The sequence below is a fragment of the Capra hircus genome, chromosome 10 (genome assembly GCF_001704415.2).
Source record: "Capra hircus breed San Clemente chromosome 10, ASM170441v1, whole genome shotgun sequence".
NCBI classification, from domain to species: Eukaryota; Metazoa; Chordata; class Mammalia; order Artiodactyla; family Bovidae; genus Capra; species Capra hircus.
In genome coordinates, this window is record NC_030817.1 from 83,159,523 (window position 1) to 83,187,130 (window position 27,608).

The 27,608-nt window shown below is 45.7% G+C and overlaps 1 protein-coding gene across 1 annotated transcript in view; it reads right to left on the minus strand.

Moving 5' to 3' along the window:
* The window catches only part of THSD4 (thrombospondin type 1 domain containing 4), a 665,429-nt gene that overhangs the window by 538,972 nt on the left and 98,849 nt on the right, over positions 1-27,608 (minus strand). Inside the window, exon 4 of the mRNA XM_018053563.1 lies at positions 23,972-24,333. Within this exon, the coding sequence (XP_017909052.1) occupies positions 23,972-24,333 (362 nt within the window). The remainder of the gene's footprint in view (positions 1-23,971; positions 24,334-27,608) is intronic.

Genomic DNA, 27,608 nt, shown 5'->3' on the forward strand with positions numbered 1-27,608 from the left:
GTCCCTGGGATTCTCCAGGCAAGAACACTGGAGTGGGTTGCCATTTCCTCCTCCAATGCATGAAAATGAAAAGTGAAAGTGAAGTTGCTCAGTCGTGTCTGACTCTTAGCCACCCCATGGACTGCAGCCTACCAGGCTCCTCCATCCATGGGATTTTCCAGGCAAGAGTGCTGGAGTGGGGTGCCATTGCCTTCTCTATGTATAGCTGATTGACTTCACTGTACAGCAGAAACTAACAGAACATTATAAAGCCACAATACTCCAAATTAATAAAAAAAAGAGATAGTCACTCTCAGCATTGTGATGTCTCCTTAAATGTTGCATCTCAGATCCAGCCCTGGCCCTGCATACATTAATAAATAAAGATGACAATAGTGCCTTGCTTCCAGGTTGTCGTAAAACATAAACAACTTAAGTGCAAAGGATTTAAACAATGCCTGACACACAGCATGTTTCGTATAAATATTTGCTTTTTTAAAAAATGTTCAAGCTTGGCCATTTACCAGCTCCCCAAACTTGGACAAGAAGCACACCCTCTATGTTCTTACCTAGAAAATGAGAGCTACAGCCACTAGGCTGGTTATAATAAAAGGAACAAATAATAACAAGTGTTGGAGGGGATGCAGAGAAACTGGAACCCTCAGACATTCCTGGTGGGAAGGCAAAATGGTGCAGTCATTTGGAAAACTACCTGGAAGTTCCTCAAAAGTAGCATGGAGTATTTCCATGTGACCCAGCAATTCCAATCCTCCTAGGTATATACCCCAGGGAAATGGAGACGTATGTCTGTGCAAAGACCTGTACTGAATCTTGTACATGAATGTTCATAACAGCTCTGTTCATGATGGCCAAGACATGGAAACCACCCAAATGCCTATCACCTGATGAATGGATAAACAAAACATAGTATATCCATACATTGGATTATTCCTCAGCCATAAAACAGATGAAGCGCTGATACAAACTACAACACTGATGAACCTCAACAATATTCTCAGTGAAAAAAGCCAGACACTAAAGGCTACATATTGCATGATTCCATTTACACGAAATGTCCAGAACAAGCAAATGCATAGAGACAGACAGAAAACAGATTATTGCTTACTAGGGGAGACTAGGCAGCAACTGCTGAAGGGTATGGGTTTCTTTTGGGGATGATAGAAATGTTCTGTAAGCAGAGAGTGGTGACTATTGCACAACCTTGTGAATATACTAAAAATCACTGAATTATACACTGTAAATGGTGAATTTTATGGTACATTAATTATCTCAATACAACTGTCATTTTTTTTAATGAGATCATGAATAATTCCCAGCTTATCTACTTACGAAGATGTAAAGATCAAATTGAGGTTATCAATAGGAATGCATGTTTTGAATCTGAAAGCAGTTTTTATCATTCATTTTCCATCACTTGTTTCAACAACCTTTACAAACTTGTATTGATCTATGAGCTTCATGTGTGATATTTTTTCCTGCTTGTTCACATTCCCAAGCCTGACAACATGAGTAAATGCAGAGCCTCCCTCCTCAACAATGGTAAGAACATGACAGCAAGGGTTCTGGCCTCAGTCCTTCCAATGACCTTCTATGGGTGTCTAGGGAAACTGTTGTTTCTTGAGAAAATGGCTACAAACAGCATTTTGGAAAGAGTAACAAACACATAAAACATGTTCCCTACAACCGGCTGGCTGCCACCCAGGGGCTCATTAAGTGTGATGCTGTCCAGCTTGGTGATGTTAATCCTGACCAGTCAGTGTGAAGATTCAAGCAAAGACGCCACATCTAGCTCCCTCTTCCCAGCTCAACATGAACCCTGAAGTGTGTCATCTATGACCACCACCTGAACTGACAACACCCACATGTCTACTGCCTGCCCAGACCCCTCTTTTGAGCATCAGTTCCATCGACCTAACTAACCTCTGGACTAGCACTGCTTCTCACCTGGGATGTACATGCAAAATAGCTGAGGATCTTGTCAAAATACAGCTTCTGACTTAGGAGGTCAGCCGGTGGGGGTCTGGTTCTGCACTTGTAACCACGTCCCAGCTGACACTGATGCTGTGGGTCCCTGGACTATACTTTAATTGCTCTAGACATTCCCTCAGACATCTCAAACTCCACACATTCAAGCCCAAATTCATCATCTTCACCCCACAAGACAAAAGTGTTCTCTTTCTAGCTCTTCCTATACTCTCCTTCTTCTCAGTAGTTTTCCAACTTGAGCAAGCATCAGAATCACTTGGAAGTCTTACCTAATCGGACCACTGAATCCTGCTTACAAAGAGTATGATTCAGGAGATTTGGGTGGTGTCTGAGAATCTGCCTTTCTTACAAGTCCCCAAGGGATGCTGATGCTGGTCTGTGGGCCAAACTGCTCTGTTTCACCCTCAAGTACCGCACCATCCCCAGGTCCAAACCCGACCCAAGCCTCCACTCCATAGAATCCGTGTCCTTCTCTTTTGTCCTTCCACTGAGCCCCATGTAACTGTCACAGCCCTGCTGTCAGCTCGGTCTTCTATTCTCCTCAACCCTGTGATTGTAAGTTCAGACTCTTCAGCTCAGCCACCTAGCCTGCACAGCGAAGCTCCTATCACATCTGTCACAGCCTGGCACTAAAGAGACCTCCCACACCACACTCCTTGGAGTTTCCCAACAGAACAACCCAATTTATTTCTCCATGCTCTGGCTACGCTGCTTTCTCCTCTAGGCTGCCTTCCCCCCCATTTTCTGCAACAACCAGCTAGTCACCCTTCAGGACTTCGCTGAGCATTAATTCCTCCATGAAGCTCTTCTGGGTCCAAACCCCACCCCTCCACTCCCTAGAATCAATGTTCATCTCTTCTGTCCTTTCATCAGACCCCATGTAACTGTCACAGCATAATAACCTTTTATTGTACCAATTACTTTAGACTGCCATAGTTTAACAGACTGTAGGCTCCTTCAGAGGAGGGGATATGTCTTATTTGTCTCATATCTCTAGATTCTAGTACAATGGTCGGCATAGAGCAGGTATTCAACAACTGTTGAAAAACTGAAATAACAAATGAATGAATGGCTCCAACCATGCCTGCCAAAGCAAGAACCCTTCTTACTGAAAGAAAGCGTGAAAATGTTAGATGCTCAGTTGTGTCCGACTCTTTGCAACCTCATGGACTGTAGCCCGCCAGGCTCCTCTGTCAATGGAATTCTCCAGGCAAGAATACTAGAATGGATTTCCATGTCCTCCTCCAGGGGAACTTCCTGACCCAGGGATTAAATGCACGGATTCAAACCCAGGGATTGAATCTGCATTGCAGGCAGATTCTTTACCATCTGAGCCACCAAGGAAGCCCCCACCTTCCCATTACTATCCATGTTTAATTGCCAGTACATGAAATATCCCTCTGTGTAGGAATAAAATCTCATCTATTAAGTGAGACCATTCCTGGTATCAAACACCTGGAGAAGAAACATGTCCTTAGAATGAAACAGAGGATCCAACAGAGGCTGGGACTCAGCTTTATTCTCAAAAGGAGGGAAGAACTAAGAGGTCATGGTGCTCCATGCAAGCCTGTCAGAGCTTGAGAGCCACCCAGGAGAGGCTGTCTGTCAGCTGCTTGCGGATACAGGATGGCATTCCATCTATTGTCTCAGTTCCCAGTGTGGAGTAGAATGGGCAGAGAGAGAACCCTGCCTTCTGGAAGCCAGGCTGTTTGTAGTTCTTACACTCTTCATGTTTATTTCCCTTTGAGCTTCAGGCTCAGTCAGGTCTCTGCAAGAGGCCTGGCCTCTCTCAGCTGTGCTAACATGAACCACACATTGGCCCCAGCATCCAACAGAGCAGCAGCCCTTGGGACCAGCCTGTTGGGGTCCCCAGGAGCCTGCGTCTGCCAGCCGGGGGCTGGGCAGTGAGGTTGGTGTCCCTGCTCAATTGAAAAGTCTCCTTATATGCCTTCAGCTCAGAGGTTCCAGTTTTTACAGCATTTAAAAAGGCGCATTCCTTGAAGCAAGCTACCTGAGTTGTTAGGTAAACAGAAGTCAATCCTTCCATAGCAAAGACGGGAAGGAGGCTTGGGAGACAGGATATTACTGGAGATGTTCACAGAACCAAGGGTGGGTGGAAGTTCCTGTGCTAGATGCCATTGAGAAAAATCTAAGATCTTTTTAAATCTTAATGTATCTAATGAGTAATCTCCATATGATCTAAAGGGATCCATTATGCCACATTTGCACGCTGCACTGGTTTTACATATCAAAACTAAACTCTTCCCAAGCTAATGTTTGGGTGCAAATTTACCTGGCCAGTCTTAGCACCAAAGACAGGTCTGAGGATATGAGAAGCTAAAATCAGCCTCCTAGTTACCGATGCGGAGAAGCTGCATCTGAGGATTGCCTCTATACTAGCCTCCAAATTGTGCACATTCTCCTTCCACTCAGCATGCTAAGCGCGGAGAGAGGGAAGGAAGATTTGAGTCACAACTATTATCAAGTGAAATGCTTTCCCCAAAATCCATCAGTTTGATTTTTTTTTTTTTAATTGAAGGATAGTTGATTTACCATGTTGTGTCAGCTTCCGGTGTACAGCAAAGTAATAGACATATATTCATACATACATACATTGGCCTTCCCTGGTGGCTCAGATGGTAAAGAATTTGCCTGCCAATGCAGGAGACATGGGTTCGATCCCTGGGTCAGGAAGATCCCTCGGAGAAGGAAATGGCGACCCACTCCAGCATTCTTGCCTGGAAAATTCCATGGACAGAGGAGACTGGCGGATTACAGACCATGGGGTTCCAAAGAGTGGGACACAACTGAGCACACTCACACATATGTGTGTGTGTGTGTGTGTGTATTTCTTTTCTTTTTGATATTCTTTTCCATTATAGGTTTATTATACGATATTGACTATAGTTCCCTGTGCTATACAGTAGGTCCTTGTTAATTATCTATTTTATACATAGTAGTGTGTATCTTGGAGAAGGCAATGGCAACCCACTCCAGGACTCTTGCCTGGAAAATCCCAGGGACGGGGGAGCCTGGTGGGCTGCCGTCTATGGGGTCGCACAGAGTCGGGCACGACTGAAGCGACTTAGCAGCAGCAGCAGCAGCAGTGTGTATCTGCTAATCTGAAACTCCTAATTAATCCCCAAATGCATTTATAAAGAAGTTTTAATAGACATCTTAAAAGATACTGGGCCGCATACATATATACCTACGCATAGAGGCATGAAGAGACCTGAGCTCAGGGGTCCTCGGTGCAGCCTCTTGAACAGGCAGGACGCCTGAAAGAACCCTCATAGGACAATGTTTTAAGGAATTAGCCAGTACACCTCTCCCTCTCAGCAATCCCTTCTCTCCCTGAGCAGTGCCTCTAGAATGACCTGGATCATTACAGCACCAGAAAAGAGAAGAACTAAAGGTCAGCAGAACAGGTTTCTTTAGAATCTGAAATGCTGGGCCTTGTCTGGCAAGATCCAAAGCTGGGAGCATAGAGAGCAGAGGTATCGTGTACACTCCAGAATGTGAAGAAGATGCTAAGACTGAAATAATCTTCTCAAACCTATAGGAATTAAGAGTTTGGCTAGTAGGTACAGGAGGGAGCAACTGAGAGGCAGTAATCAGAGGTTAGGGTAGAATATTCTGCCTGGGGTGAGCAGTAATAGAAACCTCAGATTTGATGGCTCAGAGGTTAAAGCGTCTGCCTGGAATGCGGGAGACCCAGGTTTGATCCCTGGGTTGGGAAGATCCCCTGGAAAGGAAACTGCAACCCACTCCAGTACTCTTGCTTGGAGAATCCCATGGAGGGAGGAGCCTGGTAGGCTACCGTCCATGGGGTCACAAAAAGTCGGACACGACTGAGCAACTTCACTTTCACTTTCAGATTTGTTTAGGAGCCTGAGAATAGAAGGGGCCTGCAAGCTTTGTAGGGAAGACCATGTCCAACTTGGCTCCTGAACATGGGAGGACTTGGGATGGAGGGGCCCACCTGAGCACTGACGGGTCATCCCTAAGGAGACTTTGTGGTTCTAACAAGAACACAGAGCACGTGACCTCTGACTAGAGTACAGGTGGAGACCTCAGGGACAGTTACTGCAAAGGGTGGGAGGCAGTTCATGGAAGTAAAGCAGCAACCACAAAACAGAACACAGCTGCACAGAAGCCGCTCATCTGGAGATCCAGGTCTCCCTCAGGGAAAAGGGTACAACTCGAGGACAGAGGGAAATCCTGAGTGAACTGAGTATAAATCACAGAATCGGTCATGTTTGTTGCTGTTGGTTTGTTTGTTTTTTGTTTGTTTTGCTTTGTGTGTTTTGGCCTTGCTGCATCTGATCATCTGAGCTTCCTGGAGCTGGCAGTTTTCCTGCAGCAGCAGAAACCAAGACTCATGAACCAAACCTAGTTGTAGAAAAATAAATTGCATTTTGCAACTCTGAGTTGTAATTGTAAATTTGAAACTCAATGTAAGCATCTTTAAAGAGGAGAATAATGAGCTAGGTAAATGAAGGTAAACGTCAGGGTACATGCTGGTGGAGTTCAATGAAGCTGTTTAAAAGAATGAGGCAGATGCGTATGTACTGATACAGAACGGTCCCCAAAGCACCCTGCAATGAAAAAGGACAAGACGCAGACACAGGAAACATTCATGCTCCCTGTTTGTGTTTACACAGAAAGGAGGAAAACATGTATACAAAATATCATATGTATGCTGCATACATTCTGAACTGATACAAATGAAATTTTAGGCAAGGATTTCCTCTGAGAAGCAGATTCAGGGTGGAGTTGAAGCAGATTTATCACTTCTTACCCTTTTGTACTATCATAAAAAATTTTTTTTGTCTTCTGTACAAGTTTTCAATATAGGAAAGTGATATCAAAAAGAATAATACTAAATTGTTTTCCACTGAATTTTTAAAAATGTAGACCTTTATGGATGGGGGGAAGATCCTAAGAAAGCAAATGCCAAAATTCCTAGGCAGAACTCTCTCTAAAGGTTTTGTCTGCTGTATACACAACATCACAAAGAGAATACAAGTCAGCAAACTTAATACCTGAATATGGAGATATTTCAGTTGGACACAAAATACCCATTTATAAATTGTAATCCCCAAAGACAAAAGGAGCATAAACAGTTAGGGGAGAAAATATTCTTCTGAAATGTCACTGTCAATAACTGAAAAGTCACATACTCCCAGAAGATTTTAGATCAACAAAGGCCATCGGAAGCCCTGTGCCAAGCTTCTTTGGAATCTGGATGTACTTGGGCAACAGAGCCTAGGTAATGAATTGCACTGACTCTGCACATCCAATACAGTAGCTACAGTGATGACAAAATGCACCCCAGAGCATATTCCCAGGTTGTGCACGCATCCCGGTCCATGAGGAAGCCAAGTCAAACTCAGGACCCTCATGTACTTTTGACTTCTCTCTCCACCAGATTCGTTTTCATAAACACGCCCCTTGATCATTACCCTCTATTAAAAAGAAAAAAATGTTCATGACTTCATTCGGCCTAGAAAATAATGTTCAAACATAGATGGTTTTAAGGCCCATTCATTTTGATGCCGCATTAAGACCTTCATCAACTGGTTTCAGTCTCTCGTCTCAGATTCAATTCCAGTCTTTATCCTCTCCCCCTGTCTCCTGCCACCAACCCTACACTTTCCAGGCACAAAAAATCACTCATCATTTTCCAAACACACTGAGCTCTTGTGCCTCCAAGAGCCTGCCTGGAATTCTACCCTACCTACAAACTTCTGAACTGGAGCAGCCTTCTAGCCCAAAATAAACATCAGCACCCGCATGCTTCCCTTAGGCGGCCCCCACACAGTAAGCGCTTTCTGTCGTCTGCGCGCCCCTCTGCCTCGGCATTAACACTGCATCTTGGTAATGTTGTTGAGTAAAAGGCCTGGCTTCCCCCCAAGTCTTCCAGTCTTTGAGGGCAAGGCTTGTCAGTTTCTTATTCCTGTGTGTGTAATCCCTGAGATTAGCAGCGGGTCTGACCCAGAGGCACTCTGTGAATGTTTGTTGAAATAACACTTGTTAGAGACCAGAGCTTAATTGCTCACCATTTCTTACCAACGGGTCAATAAAGGTTACCTCTGTGGATCAATTAGCAGAGATATAAAAGCTCTGAGTTCCAATAAGCAAGAAGTCAAGGCAGCCCCACACTTCTGGGTGGGAAGCAAAGGGAGTTGATGTGAAATTAAGCATCAGTAGCCACTGGCCACCTAGAGAGACCCTGACACTCAAATGCGAGGGGAGGGAGAATGGAAGGGAGCAGCAGCTGAAAAGCAGAGACATGCGTTCACCAAGGGGTGCGTGATCCAAGGCAAGCTGGAAGGAAAGGAGCCTGCAGCTTAAAGCTGGAAAGAGAGCCCTGTGTTCCTAAAACTCACCCTGTTCCATTGTGATCACCTGCCAAATGGAGAAAGGATAGCATGTGCTGAGTTCAAAGAGGCTGTGAGCAAATGGTTTAGGTTGAGAGCATATGTCTTCTTAGAAGTTCAGAAGACTGAAAGTCCTGCCAGAGCTGTTCCAGGCAATAAATTCTCTGCTGTCTACAGCAGATAAGAGGCAAAACTCCGACCACTTAGGGAAATAAAAATTAAGATGATGAAAACAAAAGCTTTCCTGATTGTCTACTGGGTGGTACACACACATTAGCCGGTTTAACCAGATCTGCTTGCTCCCTGGAAAGTATTTAAGGTCTGGATTTAAAGACCAATGGAAGAATCAGTGGACAGGTTTGCTCTGAGCCCGCAGGGAAGAAGGATCTCAAAGGCTTACATGTGGGGGAGTTGGGGAGGCAGAGGGAGCGAGAGGAAATGATGAATTTGTTTTAATAAGAGAAAAGGAATGAGGTCTTTTCACCAATGGCTTCAGGGGCACTGGCAGGAACCAAGATGTCAGAAGTCTAGCAAAGGAAGTAGAATGGTGGTTTTGGAGCAACTGAGTTTAAAAGGCCTTCTTTGCGCCAGGAAGCCAAGCCCTGAGAAAACCTTCTTCTCAGTGACCCCACCCAACTGCTGGCAGCCCAGACAGTGAGCACCATAGCACTGTCCCCCCACCTCCACACACCCCAAATATAAAACAGCCTTCAGAACAGACCCAGTCCTTCTGGGGGTAAGGATCTCAGGAGAGACCTGGACTCTGATTTATTAATAGATCTTGCCATCAGGCTGCTTCTCCTTGTCTAAAGGATGGTGTCTGGAGGCCAGCCAAGCATCCCTAAGGGCAAGTCACCACAGTGCTCCCTGGTGCCGCTGCACATCTGAAGGATACTGGGTTTCCAGGACTGATCTTCAGGATACTGGGTTTCCAGGACTGATCCTCAGGTGCTTGCGCAGTAGGGGCCCCGAGGAGGGGAATAAGGGCATGGCAGGGGTGGGGGGGGCAGTCTTCAAGGAAACCAACTTCAGACCAATGGAAAGCAATAGTACCCACTGCCTGCACGGCTGCCACTTGTAGTTGAGCAGGTTATTCACTGCACCAGGACACCTGGGTGTTGAAAAGCAGTGTGTCTTCCCAGGGAGGGGATGGACCTAACCAGAGGAAGAGGCATCTGTTTTGGATTCACACAAAGGCAAAAGATGAGCTGATGGAGGTGTACCAAAGAGACAATCCCAGTCAAGACTAAGTTAACATTCAATTGCTCAGAGAAAGATGATGGCCCCACCCTGTTTCACGCTGGGCAGGACATCCCTGAAGATGAGGAAGCTAAGAGATCAACTGGGACAGGGGTGGTAACTGGGGAGATAGAGAGGTCCTGGGTATTCCATCAAACCATCCAGGTCAGCCACTTATTACCTTGCGATCCTGGGTCAGTCAGGCCACATTTCCTATCTCCAGTGGCAAAATGGAATAATGGTACCTACCTCATCAGTGGCTGCCGTGAGGGTTAAACAAAATAATGAAGGGAAAGGGCCTAGCCCCTGGGGACCCTCTGTAAGTGGTGGTTACCATGAGAGCTGAACTGTCCCCAAGAAGAGAGACACAGAGCCTGCAACCTTCACACATGAGGGTCACTGTTGAGGCAGACAGCCAAATGGGGCTGGGAGGTACAGCCTGGATTTGCATGAAAGAACAGTGAGGCATTCATTTCTCCAGCTTAACTGAGAGGAGCCCTCTTGAGAATCAAACCTGTTGCTGGTGTGTGTTGTGATCTGAACCTGAGCAGCCCTGCGGGACTCAGGGGCTTAAAAGGGAAACCAAATGAGATTACCTGTGGGGCACAGTACCTGGCCAGGCAGGCGCTGAGCAAATGCGAGCTCCTAACCCCTCTCCCCGGGGCCTCTCAAACAGTGCTCTCTGCCCCAGAGGCTGACCCCCAGCAGGTTGAAGCAAACTGAAGCACTATTTTCTGTACATGCTGCTGAATTTAATAATGGAACAGTAATGTGTTGATGCAACTTACATTTCCTGAACATTTTTTATGTGAATCGTCCATGGAGGAAGCAATGGTGTTTCTCTCATACTCTGAATGTCTCCTCGTTTACACATACCACTTCATGTGTACCCATGTACCATGTATATTTTTTGTTTTAAATATGAAATATTTCTATTATAATAGTCATGTGTGAAAAAAATTCATAACATTCTTACTTGCATTAGAGAAGTGGTTTTTTTTTTTTTTTTTTTTTTCTTTTTTAGATGCAGGTCTGTTACCCTGAGTTAATTGAAGGAAAAAGAGATTTTCCTAGACTTTACTCCATCCCCTCAAATAGCATCATGTACTTACATAAATTCAGTATTCAGATCACAGCAACTACTGAACACCTGCCAAATGGTTTATACATGTTATCCATTAACTCTCACTGCAAACAGTAAAGTGGGTCATTACTCCAATATTATACATAAGGAAACTGAGTCTAAGAGATATTAAACAACTTTCCAAGATAGAAAGTCTACATGAATGGATATTACTGTGATATTAACAAACGTTACTGAACGAATGAATGAATGGTAAGCTCTTAAGGAGCTTAAACTGTGGCAACAGAGTACAGCTTATAAATACCAAATGCCATTCACCAAGGATTACAGGGATGGACTGCTTAGAATGAGAATTTACTGGAAAACAGGGTGGGGGAAATTATTGCTTCCCTCCAAATCCAGAAAGAAAACATTTTTAGCACTAGCCCACATGTTCTCATCACTGAGGAAAAGGGAAATCTTAGCTAACTGCTGCTGGATCCACAAGGCCCACGAGGGACTAAGTGTTTCTATAGGAAAAAGAAAATAATGCATGCCTGGAAGTCAAACCATAAAGAGGGAAAGGAAGTCTCTGGGGCAAGGCCTGATCTTGACCTAGGCCTGATGTAGAGGGCATGAGGCCGAGAAATAAGTCAGGGGACAGGAAGAAAGAACTATACAGCGGTTAAGAGCAGAGGCTTAGAGCCAAACTCCATTTCAAAGCCCTGTTTTCCAACCTATTAGCTCTGGGCCCCAAGGCTCATTACTTCATCTCTCTGAGTGCAGAGTTCTTGTACTTAAAAAAAAAGGATAATATGGATTACTTTATGCATAAGAGTCCCTAGAGGTTTAGCTCAGAGCCTTCAATACTGCGTATGCTTCCTGTCACTGCTGTACAAACTACCACAAACTCGGTGGCTAAAAGCCACAGAAATTGATTCTCTCACAGTTCTGCAGGCCAGAAGTTCGAGATTAGGGTCAATGGACCGAAATGGAGTTGTTGGTTGGCAGGGCTGTGCTCCCTCAAGTTCTGAGGAGTCTCTTTCCTGGCCTCTTTTGGCTTCTGGTGGCAGCCAGCTTTCCTTGGCTTGTGGCCCCATCCCTCCCATCTTCAAGAACAGCACCTTCCAATCGCTCTCTATTCAGTTTTCGTATCACCTCTCCTCTGTGTGTCTGGGTGTCAAATTTCCATCTGCCCATCTCTTATAAGGACACTCATGGTTGCATGCAGGGCCCACCAGGATAATCTCTCCATCTCAAGATCCTTCATTATATCTGCAAAGTCTTTTTCATTTCGGACTCCATACCTTTGGGGTGGGTAAGGGGAGAGAGCTGTATTCAGCCTGTTACACACAGTAAACCCTCAATAAACATCCATTGTGGCTGGCCTTGTTACAATTAACAGAGATGAGCCAGAAGAGCTATATGCCCAGGAAAGTGCGCATAGTTAAGGTAAGAAAGTAAGGACTCAAAATGCTCTTGAGGGGCTGTTAGTACTTAACCATGAAAACCAACAGTGACGCCATAGCCTCTGTATTCCAAACTCTGTCACAGGTAAATTACCTGCATCCACATTACAGGCTTGGAGTGGGAAGAGTGAAGCGGCTGGGGTCAGGCAATCCCGCACTCTGATCCACTCCACCCCTTAAAGGAGCAGGACGCTGGGGATTTTCAACCTTAGTTCAGTGGTCTCAACCGTAAAATAGGGCTGCTTAAGGTTCAAATACACATGTGACTACTGTGGCACATAGCAGGTGCTACAAAAACAATTTTCTTTACTACAACTAAATCAGCAATGTGTGCAGGAAGGGGGTGACTAAAGAAAATGACAGTAACGCCTCACGTACAAGATGTGCCCCCCTCCACCATCCTCACACAAAGGCATCTCTGACTGCCACCAGGCGAGCATCCAAGGAGAAGCCCTAGGGGTCCCGGATGCAAGGTTGAGATCCCCTTCTGGGACACACATATTGCTGTCAGGCTTTTTCCAGAGCCCATCACCCTTCTCTTCTGGAACCCTGAGTTATGAATGACTTGGAGGGGATTCAATGCAGCATTCTTATGGCAAATGTGATCTTTGTTCTGATAACTAATGAAATACTTCTGACACTTAATGAAATGCCACGAGAAAGGAACAAGGGCTCTTTGGAGCCTTGTCTGAGAGCAGAGTCACTCAAGCTTAAAATCTGGCTCCAATCTCTCCTAACCTACAGGCAGAAGCGTACATACCAGCGGGTCCGGCTCTGTTACAAACGCTCGCACCGAAAAGGGGCTAAGGTTTCAGATTCAGAAACCAAAGCATATTAAAACACCGTCTATCTGGTTAGCATCAACAGGTAACTTCATGTCAAACAATTCAGGGACTAAGTGGAAATCCTGCTTCAAAAGGAGGAAAAGAAACCAAACTTTACTTGCAGGAAGAAAACAAAAAACACCAAAAATGTAGAGTCTGCATTTTAAAAACAGATGTACCTGCTTGCTTTGCTAACTGCCCAGATTATCAGGGAGATTTTCAAGGAGAAACACAGACAAGGCCAAAAGCTTTCCCGTGTTTTGCTGTGTGGTTTTTGCCCCTCTTGGATGTAACAAGACTCCCTAAGTTTCAACAGAGGGTCAGGAAAATGGCAAGTGGGCTTTGTGAAGTTTAATTAACAGCAAAATTTCCTATCCAGCATCATGAAGGGGCCCACTTGGCTCCAGGGGCCCTTGGGACAGAAACAACATAGTGCTCCAGAGTTATTGATGATGAAATGCAAATGGCCTCCAAGAAAGTGAGCAGGAAAGGAGGAGCTAAAGAAACAAATGATTCTTACCCATAAGCCAAAGACAATTCCCCGAAGAGGTAGGAAATGGAGGGACAGCCTAGGATTTAGGGCTGATCCTGTCTGTCCTGTTTCGAAACCACAGACCTTTCAAGCAAACACACACACGTATATACTACATGCGCACATGCACGTGTACACACACACATACACACTACATGCACACACGCACGTGTATGTACAGACAAGATGTTACAGAAGAAGATACAAGGCTCTAAAAACCCAAAGGTGATCTGGTCAGTGATAATAAAATTATCAAGCCATGTTGGTTTTGAACAGTGTCTTGTATTTCTGAAGTACTTTTACAGTTGTTACCTCAACTGACCCTCTCTGCAGGACTGTATGGAAGACAGAGACAAATAATTATGCAGATTTTATAGATTAGATGAAGTGATTCCTGAAGGTCGTCCAGTTAGCAAATGATGGCCATGAGACAGGAAGCAGGGTGTAATGACTCCCAGCCCGGAGCTTCTCCAGGCGAGGAAACACATGCAGATGCCTCCAGTGAAAAGGGCTGGGGGGAGACCAAGAAGAGGGGCTCTGACGTGTGGACAGCACTTTTAAGAAAAACTCATGTGATGGGGCAGAAGTCTGAACAGTGGGTTATGTTGTGGATTCAGAGAGAGAGAGAAAGCCATGGCATTCCTGAACATGTTGGAAAACAGGTCTGAGAGCCGTGCCTCCCAGCCACCATCCCTCCATCACTCCGGATGGCAGAAGGACGGTGGGAGCATTTAAAAGAGCAATCCAGTCGGACCACAACAACACATCAACATCAGGCCAGAGACCTTAATGACTGGATAAAATCCCTCTATTTTATAAACATGTAAACCAAGGCTCGGAGAAATGAGGTGACTTCCCCAAGATCAAAGCGTTAGCGAGAGCTGGGGACTGGACCCTGGACTCCGGACTGGAATACAGACTTCTTTATTCTATGCCAGCAGCCCTGGGCAACTATTATGTTTAACTTCATTATCACTGTCCTGATTAACACTGCCTGTCCCAAAGAAGAGCACATGAGGGCTAGATGGGGAATGCATCCTTCCTGTTCTTTGTTCTGCCAGAACCTGTGCTGCTGATTTCCCATAGACAGCTACCAGGCATGATGTGCGGAAGTGGCTGGTGGTTCTGCTAGCACAGAAACTGTCCTGTTACTAGGGTATTCTTAAGACCCCCAAATGCATGTACATTATGGTAGGCTGGCTAATGCTCCCCACCCAACTCCACTCCATCCCAAGATGCCCACATACTTAATCCCCAGAACCTGTGAAAAGTAACTTTATGTGGCAAGGAGATTTTTGCAGGTGTGCTAAAGATTTTGAAATGAGATTATCCTGGATTATCTGAGTGCGTGCCATGTAATTACAAAGGTCCTTATAAAAGGAGAAGATCAGCGGATAAGAGTTAGAGAAGGAGATGAGATGACAGAGGCAAGAGGGCTGAGTGATGGGAGGAAAAGTCCTCAGGCCAAGGAAGGCAGGCTGACTCCACAAGCTGGAAAAGAGAAGGAAAAAAATCCTCCTCTGAAGCCCCAAGAAGGAAAAGAGCCCTTCCAATACCTCGATTTTAGACTTCTGAGTTCCAGACAGTAAGAGAAAAATTTGTGCTGTTTTTCTCCACCAAATCTGTGGTCAGTGTTACAGCATCAATAGGAGACTGAAACACCTATTGCCAAACTGGAAGAGCAAGCCCAAGCTCCCGGGCAGTAAACCCTAGCTTCCTAAGCTTTATGGAGATGGGGCACGGGGTGGCAGAGCCAAATATTTTGAAAAATCCCAAGGGCATTAAGAAGAGATTTAAACCAACTATACAATGGAGACACCATCTTGCTTTAAGATGGAAAAGAGTTAGTTTTCCATGTTTACAGGGACTGCCTCTCTCAAAGAAATTCTATTTCAGTCCCCTTAGGACTGCCTGATAACCCCTCCTTGGAAAGGAGCCTGTGGACTTAACCAGTCTCGCCTGCACACACCCTCATATACAGCCTGTGCTCCAGCCCCATCAGACCACTGAGAACTTCCAGAACGTGACAGGCTCACCATGCCCTTGCAGTTTGCTTTTTGGGGAATGACCTCTGCTAAAATCCTTCTTCTTCAAAATTCAGTTCAGTCATCACTGCCTCTGTGATGCCTTCTCGGGCTCCCCAGGCCTCCTTCTGCCCCTCTCTTCCTTCCCCACGCCCTGAGTACCCCTCTTAAGAGAGTACTTGGTCTTGCCAATGTCTGCTTGTCACCCTCCCCCAACCCACCAACATGCACTCCTTGAGGTCAAGGAGACTCTGTTCCTCTTGCGTCACCAAACCACCGCCATCTCCCATCCTTACCAAGTACTTCCCAGCTCTTTCCCACCTGAGTAATGCAAACTCACCCTGCAAGGCAGGACTTCCACCACCAGGTAACTTACTTCTCCAAGAATGAGCTCCACCTCTGTGTTCCTGCAACCCTTCACTCACCCCATGGGCAGGATACCCACTACCCTGCATTCTGGTGGTTATCCCTGGGCTGTTTGCTCATTAGGTGTGGAGGTCCTTGAAAACCACACCTCCTTTCCCTGACTCTACCTCTGTATTTAGCACAGGGCCTGGTTCGTAACAAATACACAAGGAACGTTGACTGAATTAAAACGAAAATGAAACTCAAAACGGTAATGCCCAGGTCATCTCGCTGAATTAAGCCCTGTAATTCAGAGGAAGCCTTTAAAAGCAAATAGTTTATGTGAAAACTTCTGCATGGCCAGCTGTTGACCGTGGCTAGTTGGTTTCCCCTGTGATCCCACACAGATTTTGGAGTTCACGGTAGAGATGGTTTCAGTGTTACTGGATATTGGGTTGGCCAAAAAGTTTGGATTTTTCCACGTTACAGAAAACCCAAACGAATTTTTTTGGCCAAACCAATATGTAACATTATATACAGTCATTATATATGTAAGTTATTACTAATAATTTTGGGGTAAATATTGGAGAAAATTTTCATTTTTCATCTCAAACAGAGAAGTATTAGTTTACCAAACTTAGTTTAAGTCATGAGTATTACCTTTAACTTTGAAAAAGGCTCTCTAGAAGGGCAAGTCTGAGAGGAATATGCTAAGTACAGATGAGTTTAATGACAGTTCTAATTGGAACTATCTAACACACTACTGCCCAGCCTCTAAATTCATAATGGGAATTAGATCTACAATTTACTGAGCAACTACTATGGACCAGGCAATGCAAATATTATTTCATTTTAAGACTCCACAATCCCATATGATAGGTATTACTATTGCTGCTCTTATTTGTTTTTTGTTTTGTTTTTTAAATTTATTTACTTTAATTGGAGGTTAATTACTTTACAATATTATAGTGGTTTTGCCATACACTGACATGAATCAGCCATGGGTGTTGTACATGTGTCTTTTAAGACTCTGTGGGAGAAGGCAAGGGTGGGATGATTTGAGAGAAGAGCATTGGAACATGGATATTATCATATGCTGCTCTTATTTGAAAGATGAAGCCCCTGAGGTTCAGAGGAGTTAAGTAACTTTAGGATGCTTGAGAGAGCACCAATCAGCAATGACACGATTTCTAAGGTTTTTTAAAGTGTGAGTGTGTGTGTTTTAATGAGACAAAGATCTGATATAGCAAACAAATGGTAGACTCAAGAAGTTTCCACGTAATTCCAGCCAAGTAAATTGTATTTATTCGCCAAGGTTGGGTTCAAATTCTATGTGTTCTGTGCAGTATTTCCTGACAGCTCCATCCCACAAGCACTTTCCAATCTTCCTGAACCCTGGTCACATCTTCACTGTTTCTGGCCCTTTCAGGGCTCTGTGGGTTTGCCCCTCATCCCCAGACTCAGTGTCAGGCCCACAAGGACAAGGACCATGGCTTCCAACTTTTTTGAACCCCTCTGGTGCCCAGGACTACATGCAAGGATTTCCCTGGTAAGAGAGCTAAACACTGCGAGGAAGAGAAGCAGTCCTTTTAAATCTCGACTACCAAACCTCACCCACTTTTCAAGACGTGTCTCTAACCTCCACTTAGCTTTTCTGGACCACACCTGCTGGAAACGAGAAGCCTCACTTTCAAAACGCCCATTTGAAAAATACTCATTTCATCAATAAGAGCTTTACTGTTGGACTCTGACAGACCTACTGAGAATTCTAGTTCCGCTGCTTCTGAAGTGGGAGACCTTGGTGGAGTCACTTCATTCCTCAGAGACTCAGTTTTCTCATTTGTAAAATGTGAGTCTTTGCAACCTCCTCATAGGGCCGTGTGAGCTGTAAACACTGGGTTGACCAAAAAGTTCAGTTGGGCTTTTCTGTACCATCTTATGGAAAAGCCCGAACAAACTTTTTGCCAAGCCAGAATTACAGTGCATTCGACACAGCATAAGTACATATGAAAGCTCCAAAATGGTAGCCATCATCATTACCATGACTATTTCAACACACTGCCTTGTCCGGAAGGCATTTACACTCACGTGTTTCCCAACTTTTTAGAGCAGTGGTTCTCAAACTCTGGAGCATACCAAAATCATTTAAAATAAAGCTACACAGGACACAGCACAGACCTACAAAATAAAGTCCTCATTAAGCAGGGAGAGAGTGGGGGTTGGGCAACTCCACTTTATTTTAGAACTTCTTTATGCTATTTTTAAATTATTTTTTACATTAATTTTTGTTAGAGTATAATTGCTTAATGGCAGAAAGTGAAGAGGAACTAAAAAGCCTCTTGATGAAAGTGAAAGAGGAGAGTGAAAAAGTTGGCTTAAAGCTCAACATTCAGAAATGAACACCATGGCATCTGGTCCCATCACTTCATGGCAAATAGATGGGGAAACAGTGGAAACAGTGTCAGACTTTATTTTGGGGGGGGGCTCCAAAATCACTGGAGATGGTGATTTTTATGATGCCATAATATTAAAAGACGCTTACTCCTTGGAAGGAAAGTTATGACCAACCTAGATAGCATATTCAAAAGCAGAGACATTACTTTGCCAACAAAGGTCCATCTAGTCAAGGCTCTGGTTTTTCCAGTGGTCATGTATGGATGTGAGAGTTGGACAGTGAAGAAAGCTGAGCGTTGAAGAATTGATGCTTTTGAACTGTGGTGTTGGAGAAGACTCTTGAGAGTCCCTTGGACTGCAAGGAGATCCAACCAGTCCATTCTAAAGGAGATCAGCCCTGGGTGTTCTTTGGAAGGAATGATGCTACAGCTGAAACTCCAGTACTTTGGCCATCTCATGTGAAGAGTTGACTCATTGGAAAAGACTCTGATGCTGGGAGGGATTGGGGGCTGGAGGAGAAGGGGACGACAGAGGATGAGATGGCTGGATGGCATCATTGACTCGATGGACGTGAGTTTGAGTGAACTCCGGGAGCTGGTGATGGACAGGGAGGCCTGGCGTGCTGCCATTCATGGGGTCGCAAAGAGTCAGACACGACTGAGCGACTGAACTGAACTGATAGTTGCTTTACAATGTTGCACTAGTTTCTAGGGCAAAGTGCATCTGCTATACATATAGCCCCTCTCTTTTGGTTTTCGTTCCCGTTTAGGTCACCACAGAGCACTGATTACAGTTCCCTGGGCTATATAGTTGGTTCTCATTAATTACCTATTTTATACATATGGGCAACCCCACTTTTAACAAACCTCCCCACCCCACTGCAAGTGATTCCAGGTGCTCACCAAACCCGGAAAGTTCTGCTGGACAATACTGATTCCTAAATGACTTACCACGGAACCTTGAGGTTCCAAAGAGATACTTCCAGATCAGTGGTTCCCAGCCTTGGCTGGACTGACATTATATAGACATCCAAGCATAACCCTCTGAGATCCAGATGTTCATCTGGGATGTAACCAGGGTGTCAAGACTTCTAAAAGATGGGCAAAGGATTCTTATGGTCAACAGAGGTTGAAAACCATTGCGGCATTTGGATCTAGACCCTGGATTTCTACAGCAAGACCTATGAGGCTTCAACCAGAGCAGCTCAGCTTTTGTCTGTGTGACAAACTGAGCCTCTACCTAAGACTGATTTTGCAGACAGGATTCTTAACGCTTCAAAAAATAGTTAAGTTTGGTACGGCAGAAACCAACATGACATTGTAAAGCAATTTTCCTCCAATTAAAAATAAACTTAAAAAAGTTTGGAGTCTGTCATACAGAGGGAGAAAAACAAGTATCATATATTAACGCATATATATGGAGTCTAGAAAAATGGTACAGATGAACCTATTCACAGGGTAGGAATGGAGAGGCAGCTGTAGAAAATGGACTTGGTGGACACAGCGGAGGAAGGAGAAGGTGAGACGAACTGAGAGAGTGGCGCTGACATATATACACTCTACCATGTGTAAGCCGACAGCTAGTGGGAAGCAAGTGTATAACAGAGAGCTCAGATCAGCGCTCTGTGATGACCTAGCAGGGAGAGATGGCACGGGGAGGCTCAAGGAGGGAATATATGTATACTTACAGCTGACTCACATTATTATACAGCAGAAATAAACACATTGTAAAGAAATTATTCTCCAATTAAAAAAAATTTTTTTAAGAATGCAAAAAAAAAAAAGTTACATTTGCAAACAACTGCTCTAACTGTCAGTAAGAACCTGGAGCATCCCTAATCTGGTTTTTATACCTTTGTGTCTGTCTGGGGCCTTACAACATATTAGATGCTTAATAAATATTTGTTAGAAGGTTGTATCATTTTGTTTTATTTGTTATCTGGCTCCAGTTAGGTTTTCAGTTGGCTAGCATAACAATCTAACAGTTTCTTAAACATCTAAACCCCCAATGGCCTTTGCTTCAAACCTTGAACCTGAAACAGACAGTGAGGCAGACAGCCATCCAGAGAACACACTGACATCTCTTCTGGGGTCACATATGCTATGCAAGTTCCTAATGACTAATAAATATAAGCAAATGTGATTTTCGTCAGCTAGGAAGAGCTCCACATTTGTCAGCAGTGTGGGTCTTCCAGGCTAATATTTGGATTGTTTCATCTGAAACCGTCAAATTACAAAAGCATGATGGAAACTTGTAGGAACTTCATAGTAAACAGTAACTGGCCCCTTGTCAATAAGTTAGAAGAAAAAAAAATTCCTGTTGCCAAAACGCATGGGCTGGAATGCCTGCAGCCCAGGCCTCCAGCCAACTGGAGCCTGTTCCCCAGGCAGCTCTCCTGGGTTCTCAACCACAGAGGCTGGAAGAGAAGTCCCTAGTACTCCAGGGATCTGGGAGTCAGTTCAGTTCAGTTCAGTCGCTCAGTCGTGTCCGACTCTTTGCGACCCCATGAATCAAAGCACACCAGGCCTTCCTGCCCATCACCAACTCCCGGAGTTCACTCAAACTCATGTCCATCGAGTCAATGATGCCATCCAGCCATCTAATCCTCTGTCGTCCCCTTCTCCTCCTGCCACTAATCCCTCCCAGCATCAGAGTCTTTTCCAATGAGTTAACTCTTTGCATGAGGTGGCCGAACTATTGCAGTTTCAGCTTTAGCATCATTCCTTCCAAAGAAATCCCAGGGCTGGTCTCTTTTAGAATGGACTGGTTGGATTTCCTTGCAGTCCAAAGGATTCTCAAGAGTCTTCTCCAACACCACAGTTCAAAAGCATCAGTTCTTCGGTGCTCAGCTTTCTTCACAGTCCAACTCTCACATCCATACATGACCACTGGGAAAACCATATCCTTGACTAGACAGACCTTTGTTGGCAAAGTAATGTTTCTGCTTTTGAATATGCTATCTAGGTTGGTCATAACTTTCCTTCCAAGGAGTAACCGTCTTTTAATTTCATGGCTGCAGTCACCATCTGCAGTGATTTTGGAGCCCCCCCCCAAAATAAAGTCTGACACTGTTTCCAGTGTTTCCCCATCTATTTCCCATGAAGTGATGGGACCAGATGCCATGATCTTCGTTTTCTGAATGTTGAGCTTTAAGCCAACTTTTTCACTCTCCTCTTTACTTTCATCAAGAGGCTTTTTAGTTCCTCTTCACTTCCTGCCATAAGGGTGCTCACCTGCATATCTGAGGTTGGAGTCAGTAGCACCTTCAAATCTCAGCTTCTCATGGCTCTAGGAATCTGAGCAATCACTTAAACCTCTTCGGGCCTTAGATCCTCATGTGTAACACTTCATCACATCCTTAGAGCCAGAACTGCCTGAGTTCCAATCCTGACTCTTCACAGACTAGCTGTGTGACCTTGGGCAGGTTACACCTCTTCTCTGGGCCTCTGTTCCCTCACCTCTAAAATGAGGATGATATTAATACCTATCTCATAGGGTTGTCCGTGAAAAGAGACAAGCACAGTGGCTGGTACAGAACAGGCATTCCATAAGCTGTTATAAATCTGCAATTTTGAAACCAAGCGTTTGGAAAACCAACTTTTTGTCTTTCCTTTACTTTTTGCATTTTTCTGTTTGGTACCAAAACTCTGGGCAGCAACTGACATAAGCCTTAACTGACATAAGGCTTTTTATGGTCTTTTTTCCCTTCCCAGCTGATGTGAACATTTGCAGGCTTCACTGCAGCAGTAGTAATGTGTTTGCTGATGGGGTGCTGCCCCAGGCCCTGGAAGGAATGCCATTAACCTGTGAAATGTGCCCTGAATCACCTTGCTAAACTCCGAACAGTTCTGAGTTCTAAAATGCCCACTGCCATAAGCATTTCAGATAAGGGACTGGAGAGCTATGTTATTATGGGGTTGTGGTCAGGATGAAGAGAGATAACACAAACCAAACCCTTGGCTTTAGCAGCAGCAGCCTCTCAGTCCCAGAGTGATACTGGGAGGTCCTCGGGTCTATACGCAGGAACAGAGAAAGACGGAAGCACCTTCTCCCAGGTGATCTCTCTTTTACTCTCCCACTGGCAGGCCAGCCAGGCCTCCAGACTCTCCCTTCTATCAGCTCAAATTTGGTTTATCAATTCAGGATTCGGCCAAAGCATCTACTCTGTGAAATGGCCCTTTCTCTCCAAAATCCTAACAACCGGGTCAAGAAAGACCTGTGCAGGCAAGGGTGGATGGGTTGTAACTCCTCTCTATTTCTAGGTGGCTGGCAGCTGAAAAGAACTCAGGCAGTGTTAACCACAGTGGCCATCGATGCTAATGTCTGAACTGCAAGTGACAAGAGGGGCCAGGCAGCCCATCTTATACACTTGCACCCTCCCTGAACTGGGCATTAATTTGGCTTAATGACTAAACTGAGTATTTCTTAAGCGCAGCAGGGATTCCCAGGTGGCTCAGATGGTGAAGAATCTGCCTGCAGTGTAGGAGATCCAGGTTCGATCCCTGGGTCAGGAAGATACCCTGGAGAAGGAAATGCTACCCACTCCAGCATTCTTGCCTGGAGGATTTCATGGGCAGAGGATCCCATACAGTCCATGGGATCAAAAAGAGTCCGACACAACTGAACGACAAAGACTTTCACTTTTGTTAAGCACAGTGAGCACGCCTTATACTTGCTATTCTTCCTGTAAATGTTTGTTGTTTATTGCTTTCATTCTCTGACAGAGGACGAGATGGTGGGATGGCATCACTGACTCAATGGACATGAGTTTTAGCAAACTCCAGGAGATAGTGAAGGACAGGGAAGCCTGGTGTGCTGTGGTCCATGGGGTCGTAAACAGTCAGAAAGGACTATACAACTGAACAAAAAATTGCTTTCATAGGAATATTCTCTCAGAATTTATCATGAACCTTGGGTGCCCAACAAATGCTGCAGTAGGGATACTGAACAATCTGTGAATGTTGGTTGATTCATTCACTAACAAGTTTTTCTCAGTATCTGTATTCCTGCCTTGCCATGGGCACTGCCTATTTTGGCTTATTTATGCTAGCCTAGCCACCTAAGGCTTTGGAGAGTTATGCAACTATTCTGATTTTGTTGACTCTAAAAAATATCTAGATCTAATTAGAATATGTCTAATTAATTAGACATATTCTCACAGTTGTGAGTTCACTCAAAATACTTTGCAGAAACTTTCTAGAAGAATTCATAGAATCCTGAAATCTATAGGCTGGGAGCAAGTTAGACTCCAGACACCCAACCTGTTCAGGGATTCCAAACTCATGCCAGCTCTTGGTTTTAAAAAGCCCCTTGTTTTGTGTTCTTAGCTCAAACCCACACAGCCTGCGGCCAGGATTCTCCCTTTCCCCCAGCGCTAGAGGAGCACCAGGAAGGAGATTTCCCCGCTCCAGGCAGCTCTTTCAGTCCTCCTCAGGGCCTCCATAAAGCTGAGCTTAAGGACATTCTTAAACTCAGCTTCACTTTGAAGACAATTCAGAATCACAGAGTGGGTGGGAGTGGCCTCAGTGCTGTAAAAGGCTGCAAAATAAATCAAAGGATGGAAGGAGATCCGTGGAACCAAGAATTCCTCCCCACCTGGCAGAAGCCAAGCTTTAACCGCGAGACCTAGGATGAAGAATGGCGAGCGTGCCACATGCCAGCAGGTACAGGGACTATAGCGGGAGGGCGCCCGGGGGTCGGGAGGGCAGGTACCTTCTCTCCGCCGTGGGTTCGCGGCCCCGGGCCTGCGGGTGTCGGCTGCCTCGCAGCGCCGGGCCCTGGCGACTAGAGTTGAGGTCGGCAGGGGCGCGTGTCTCCTCGCGGCTCCGGTGCAGCGGCACCGATGTGCGAACGGCTGACACCACGTGGCCCGTGAAGGCGCGCGCGGGGGCTCCAGGCCGTGGTCCCCCGCGTGCGCGGTACGAGCTGGGCAGGCAGGGCCGCGTCTGCTCCATCACGCCGCCGCTGCAGCTGCGCGAGCAGGCGGACCAGGGGCCCCAGGAGCCCCACACGCCCGGGGCGCCGCCACCGCCGTCCTCCGGGGCGCCCTCGGCCACAGCCATCCGCTGCGGGACCTGTGGAGACAGAGGCCTGTTAGGGGACCGCAATACCCGCTCCTGCTTAACCCGCGTAGGCCGTGGATAACCCAAAAGGCTTATCCATTAGGCACAAGCTGGCACAGGGCCTGTGTTAAAATCTGAAAACAAAATAGAATCCAGCTTGGGTTATACTCATCCTCATACAGACGAAGTAGTAAAATAGAATGAACATATATCTACACACACACACACACACACACACACACACACACACACACACACATTCATACATACATATATATATAAAGGAAGACATACAAAGACATAACTATATATGTATACATATACATATTTCATATTTTTTATATTTATATAATTATTTATATATATTATATATATATATATTTTTTTTTTTTTTTAAATAAAGGAAGGGACACATAAAAGCACAAGTACATAGGGCTCACCTATGTGACCCTGGCTTTGGGGACCATGGCCTTGGACAGCACGATGGGCTGCTCTCACGTCTTAACTGAGGCTTACCCCTCAGGTCCTTGGGGTCCAGGCTAGAAGGACAGGGCTTCCCTCAAGTCAGTGAGGAGGCCAAGGCCCAGTGTCTCCATGCAGTAAAGGCAACGCAGTATCAGGGTTTAGAGGCCCTGCTGCAGAAGCAGATGCCCCTATCACACCTCTGCCACTTCTACCAGTACGACCAGAAAGTTTCTGAAGCTCTCTGTGTCCTAAAGAGGGATGGTACCTACCTACCTACCTCACAGGCTCCAAGAAGATTTAAGTTAGGATATCTACACACACAGCAGAGAGCAGGCACTAAATACGTGCTTGGTAAAATCATAATGATCTTTTCTGCTTTTCATCTTTTCTGCTTCTGTGGTGAATCAGGAGAGATTAAAAATGTCAGAAAGTGACATTTTTAAGTGAAGGTGATTCGACATTCCCATGCATTTAATTGGCCCTTTCACAGAGAGCTATCATGCCAAGCAGAGTGCTAAGCATGGGTACCCTTCTGTTTCTTCATGATGCAGACAGGCTCTGAGTACCAGCTGTATACCAGTGTTGAGCTAGGACCTGAGAACAAGGAGAGAAGCACCCCAGGTTGCACAAATGGACTGGACCTAGCAGCAAAGAGCTTTATGCAGCTAAGACAAGACTAGGGGAGTCTCCCGGGGAACCGGCTGCCTGGCTGGGTAGGGTATGGGTTGACAAGTCCTCAGAGGAGGAATCACGGTAAAATAGCTGTAATTATTCTGGTATCCACTTGGTGCCAGATAGCACATGTAATTTCCAGTCCTCTTGGCATCCCTGGTTACAAACATTCTCACCTTTCAGAGACGAAGTTTCCCACCCAAGGATCAGAGACCTGTGACCTGCCTCAGTCATGTGGTTGCAGCAGAGGCTGGACTCGAGTCTGCTCAGCCCCCAGTATAGGCAGTTCCAGCACTGCCTGCTCTCTCTCCAGCAGACTGCTCTCGAGCTTCTGAATCATTCCCCTGGAATGTCCTTCCTACCCTGACCCTGAGCAACACTATGTGAAAGTCACTCAGTCATCCTGTCCAACTCTGCAACCCTGTGGTCTGACTATACAGTCCATGGAATTCTCCAGGCCAGAATACTGGAATGGGAAGCCGTTCCATTCTCTAGGGGATCTTCCCAGCCCAGGGATCGAACCCAGGTCTCCCGCATTGCGGGTGGATTCTCTACCAGCTGAGCCACCAGGGAAGCCCAAGAATACTGGAGTGGGTAGCCTATCCCTTCTCCAGTGAATCTTCCCGACCCAGGAATTGAACCGGGGTCTCCTGCATTGCAGGCAGATTCTTTACCACTGTGCCACTGGGGAAGCCATGAGCAACACTATGACTTTCTTAAAAGGAGGGTTTTTCAGTGAGCCTCAGGCTTCTATGTGACATGCATAAATGCCTCCAGACTACCTCAGCTTTTTTTTTCTTCTCTTTTTTAGATATTGGTTTTGGGTAGCATTGTTTACCCAAAGGTCCAAGAGTTTAAAGACCCTTCACACTTATACTCCTCTGTCCCCAGGATACCCCTGAGAGGTGAGAGGTACAGGGACTGTCTTCCCCTTTGTGTGGAACAAACCCAGTAAGGCTGAACTCCTTCACAGCACCTGGAGACATGGAGCCAAGACTACCTCAGAGGGTGGTGTGAGGACTCTTTGAGGAAACCCACCCAAGTGCTTAAGGCGAGTGAGTGCTCAGGGAGTGAGTGTAAGCCACTGCTGTAGCACACTGTGGTCATTAAAAGTCCTCCAGGTCTCAGCTCCAGGGTAGAGTCCTGGCCCTCAGTTACCCTGAAACCATGGGGCTTGTTCAGCTGAGGCCTCCTTCCTTCAACTACAGCCTTCCCAGGTGGTGCGGTGGTAAGGAATCTACCCGCAACGGGTGGGAGACACGAGTTTGACCTTCCCTCCATGGGAAACTACCCTGGAAGAGGAAATAGCAACTCACTCCAGTATCCCTGGGGAATCCCATGGACCGAGGAGCCTGGCGGGCTGCAGTCCATGGGGTCACAAAGAGTCGGACACAACTGAGTGGCTGAGTGCTGTCATTGTCACTCAGCTACATTCCAGGGCACAGAGGGGTCTCTGGATGACCTTGAGAGTTTAAACTGGGTCCCTGAAGGCAGGATGAGTGAGAGGGCTGAGCAGCTCAGCAAACAACCATCTAATCAGAGGTTCGAGCCCAGAGCTGGATGTCAGCCTGCCAGTCTACGGGCACCATGTTCAGAGAGCTGCAGTGAGAGGTCAGAGGTCATGTGGGCGGAGCCAGCAGGAGACATGGTTAGAGCAAGGTCAGGACAGAAGGTTCTGTGACTGAAGGGCTGCAGTTTCCTAATCACCAGATGTGAGCATTAGACGGGGATGGCCACACGAGTGGCAAATACAGGCAACTCGTCAGTCCTAAACCTGGGACCCAGCAGAGAAGGCTTTTCTCTTATTTGTAAATATAAAACACAGCAAACAGAAAACAAGCTTTTGTTCTTTCTTCTCCTCCCTGACATATCCTGATTTATTAATAAACTGATGATGGATTCACTGGGTGGTTATAGAAAAAAAAGTGTCGAATCAGGTCGCAGGCTTGATATATAAAGTAATTCCTAGAGTGTGTGGAGCGGTTTGAATGGTGGCTTTCCCCAAAAGATATGTCCATGCCCTAACCCTGAGAACTTGTAATGTGACCTTATTGGGGAAAAGGGTCAATGTCGATGTAATTAAAGGATGAGATGAGATCATCCTCTTCTGGGGGGAGGAGGGGGCCCTAAATCCAATAACAAATGTCCTT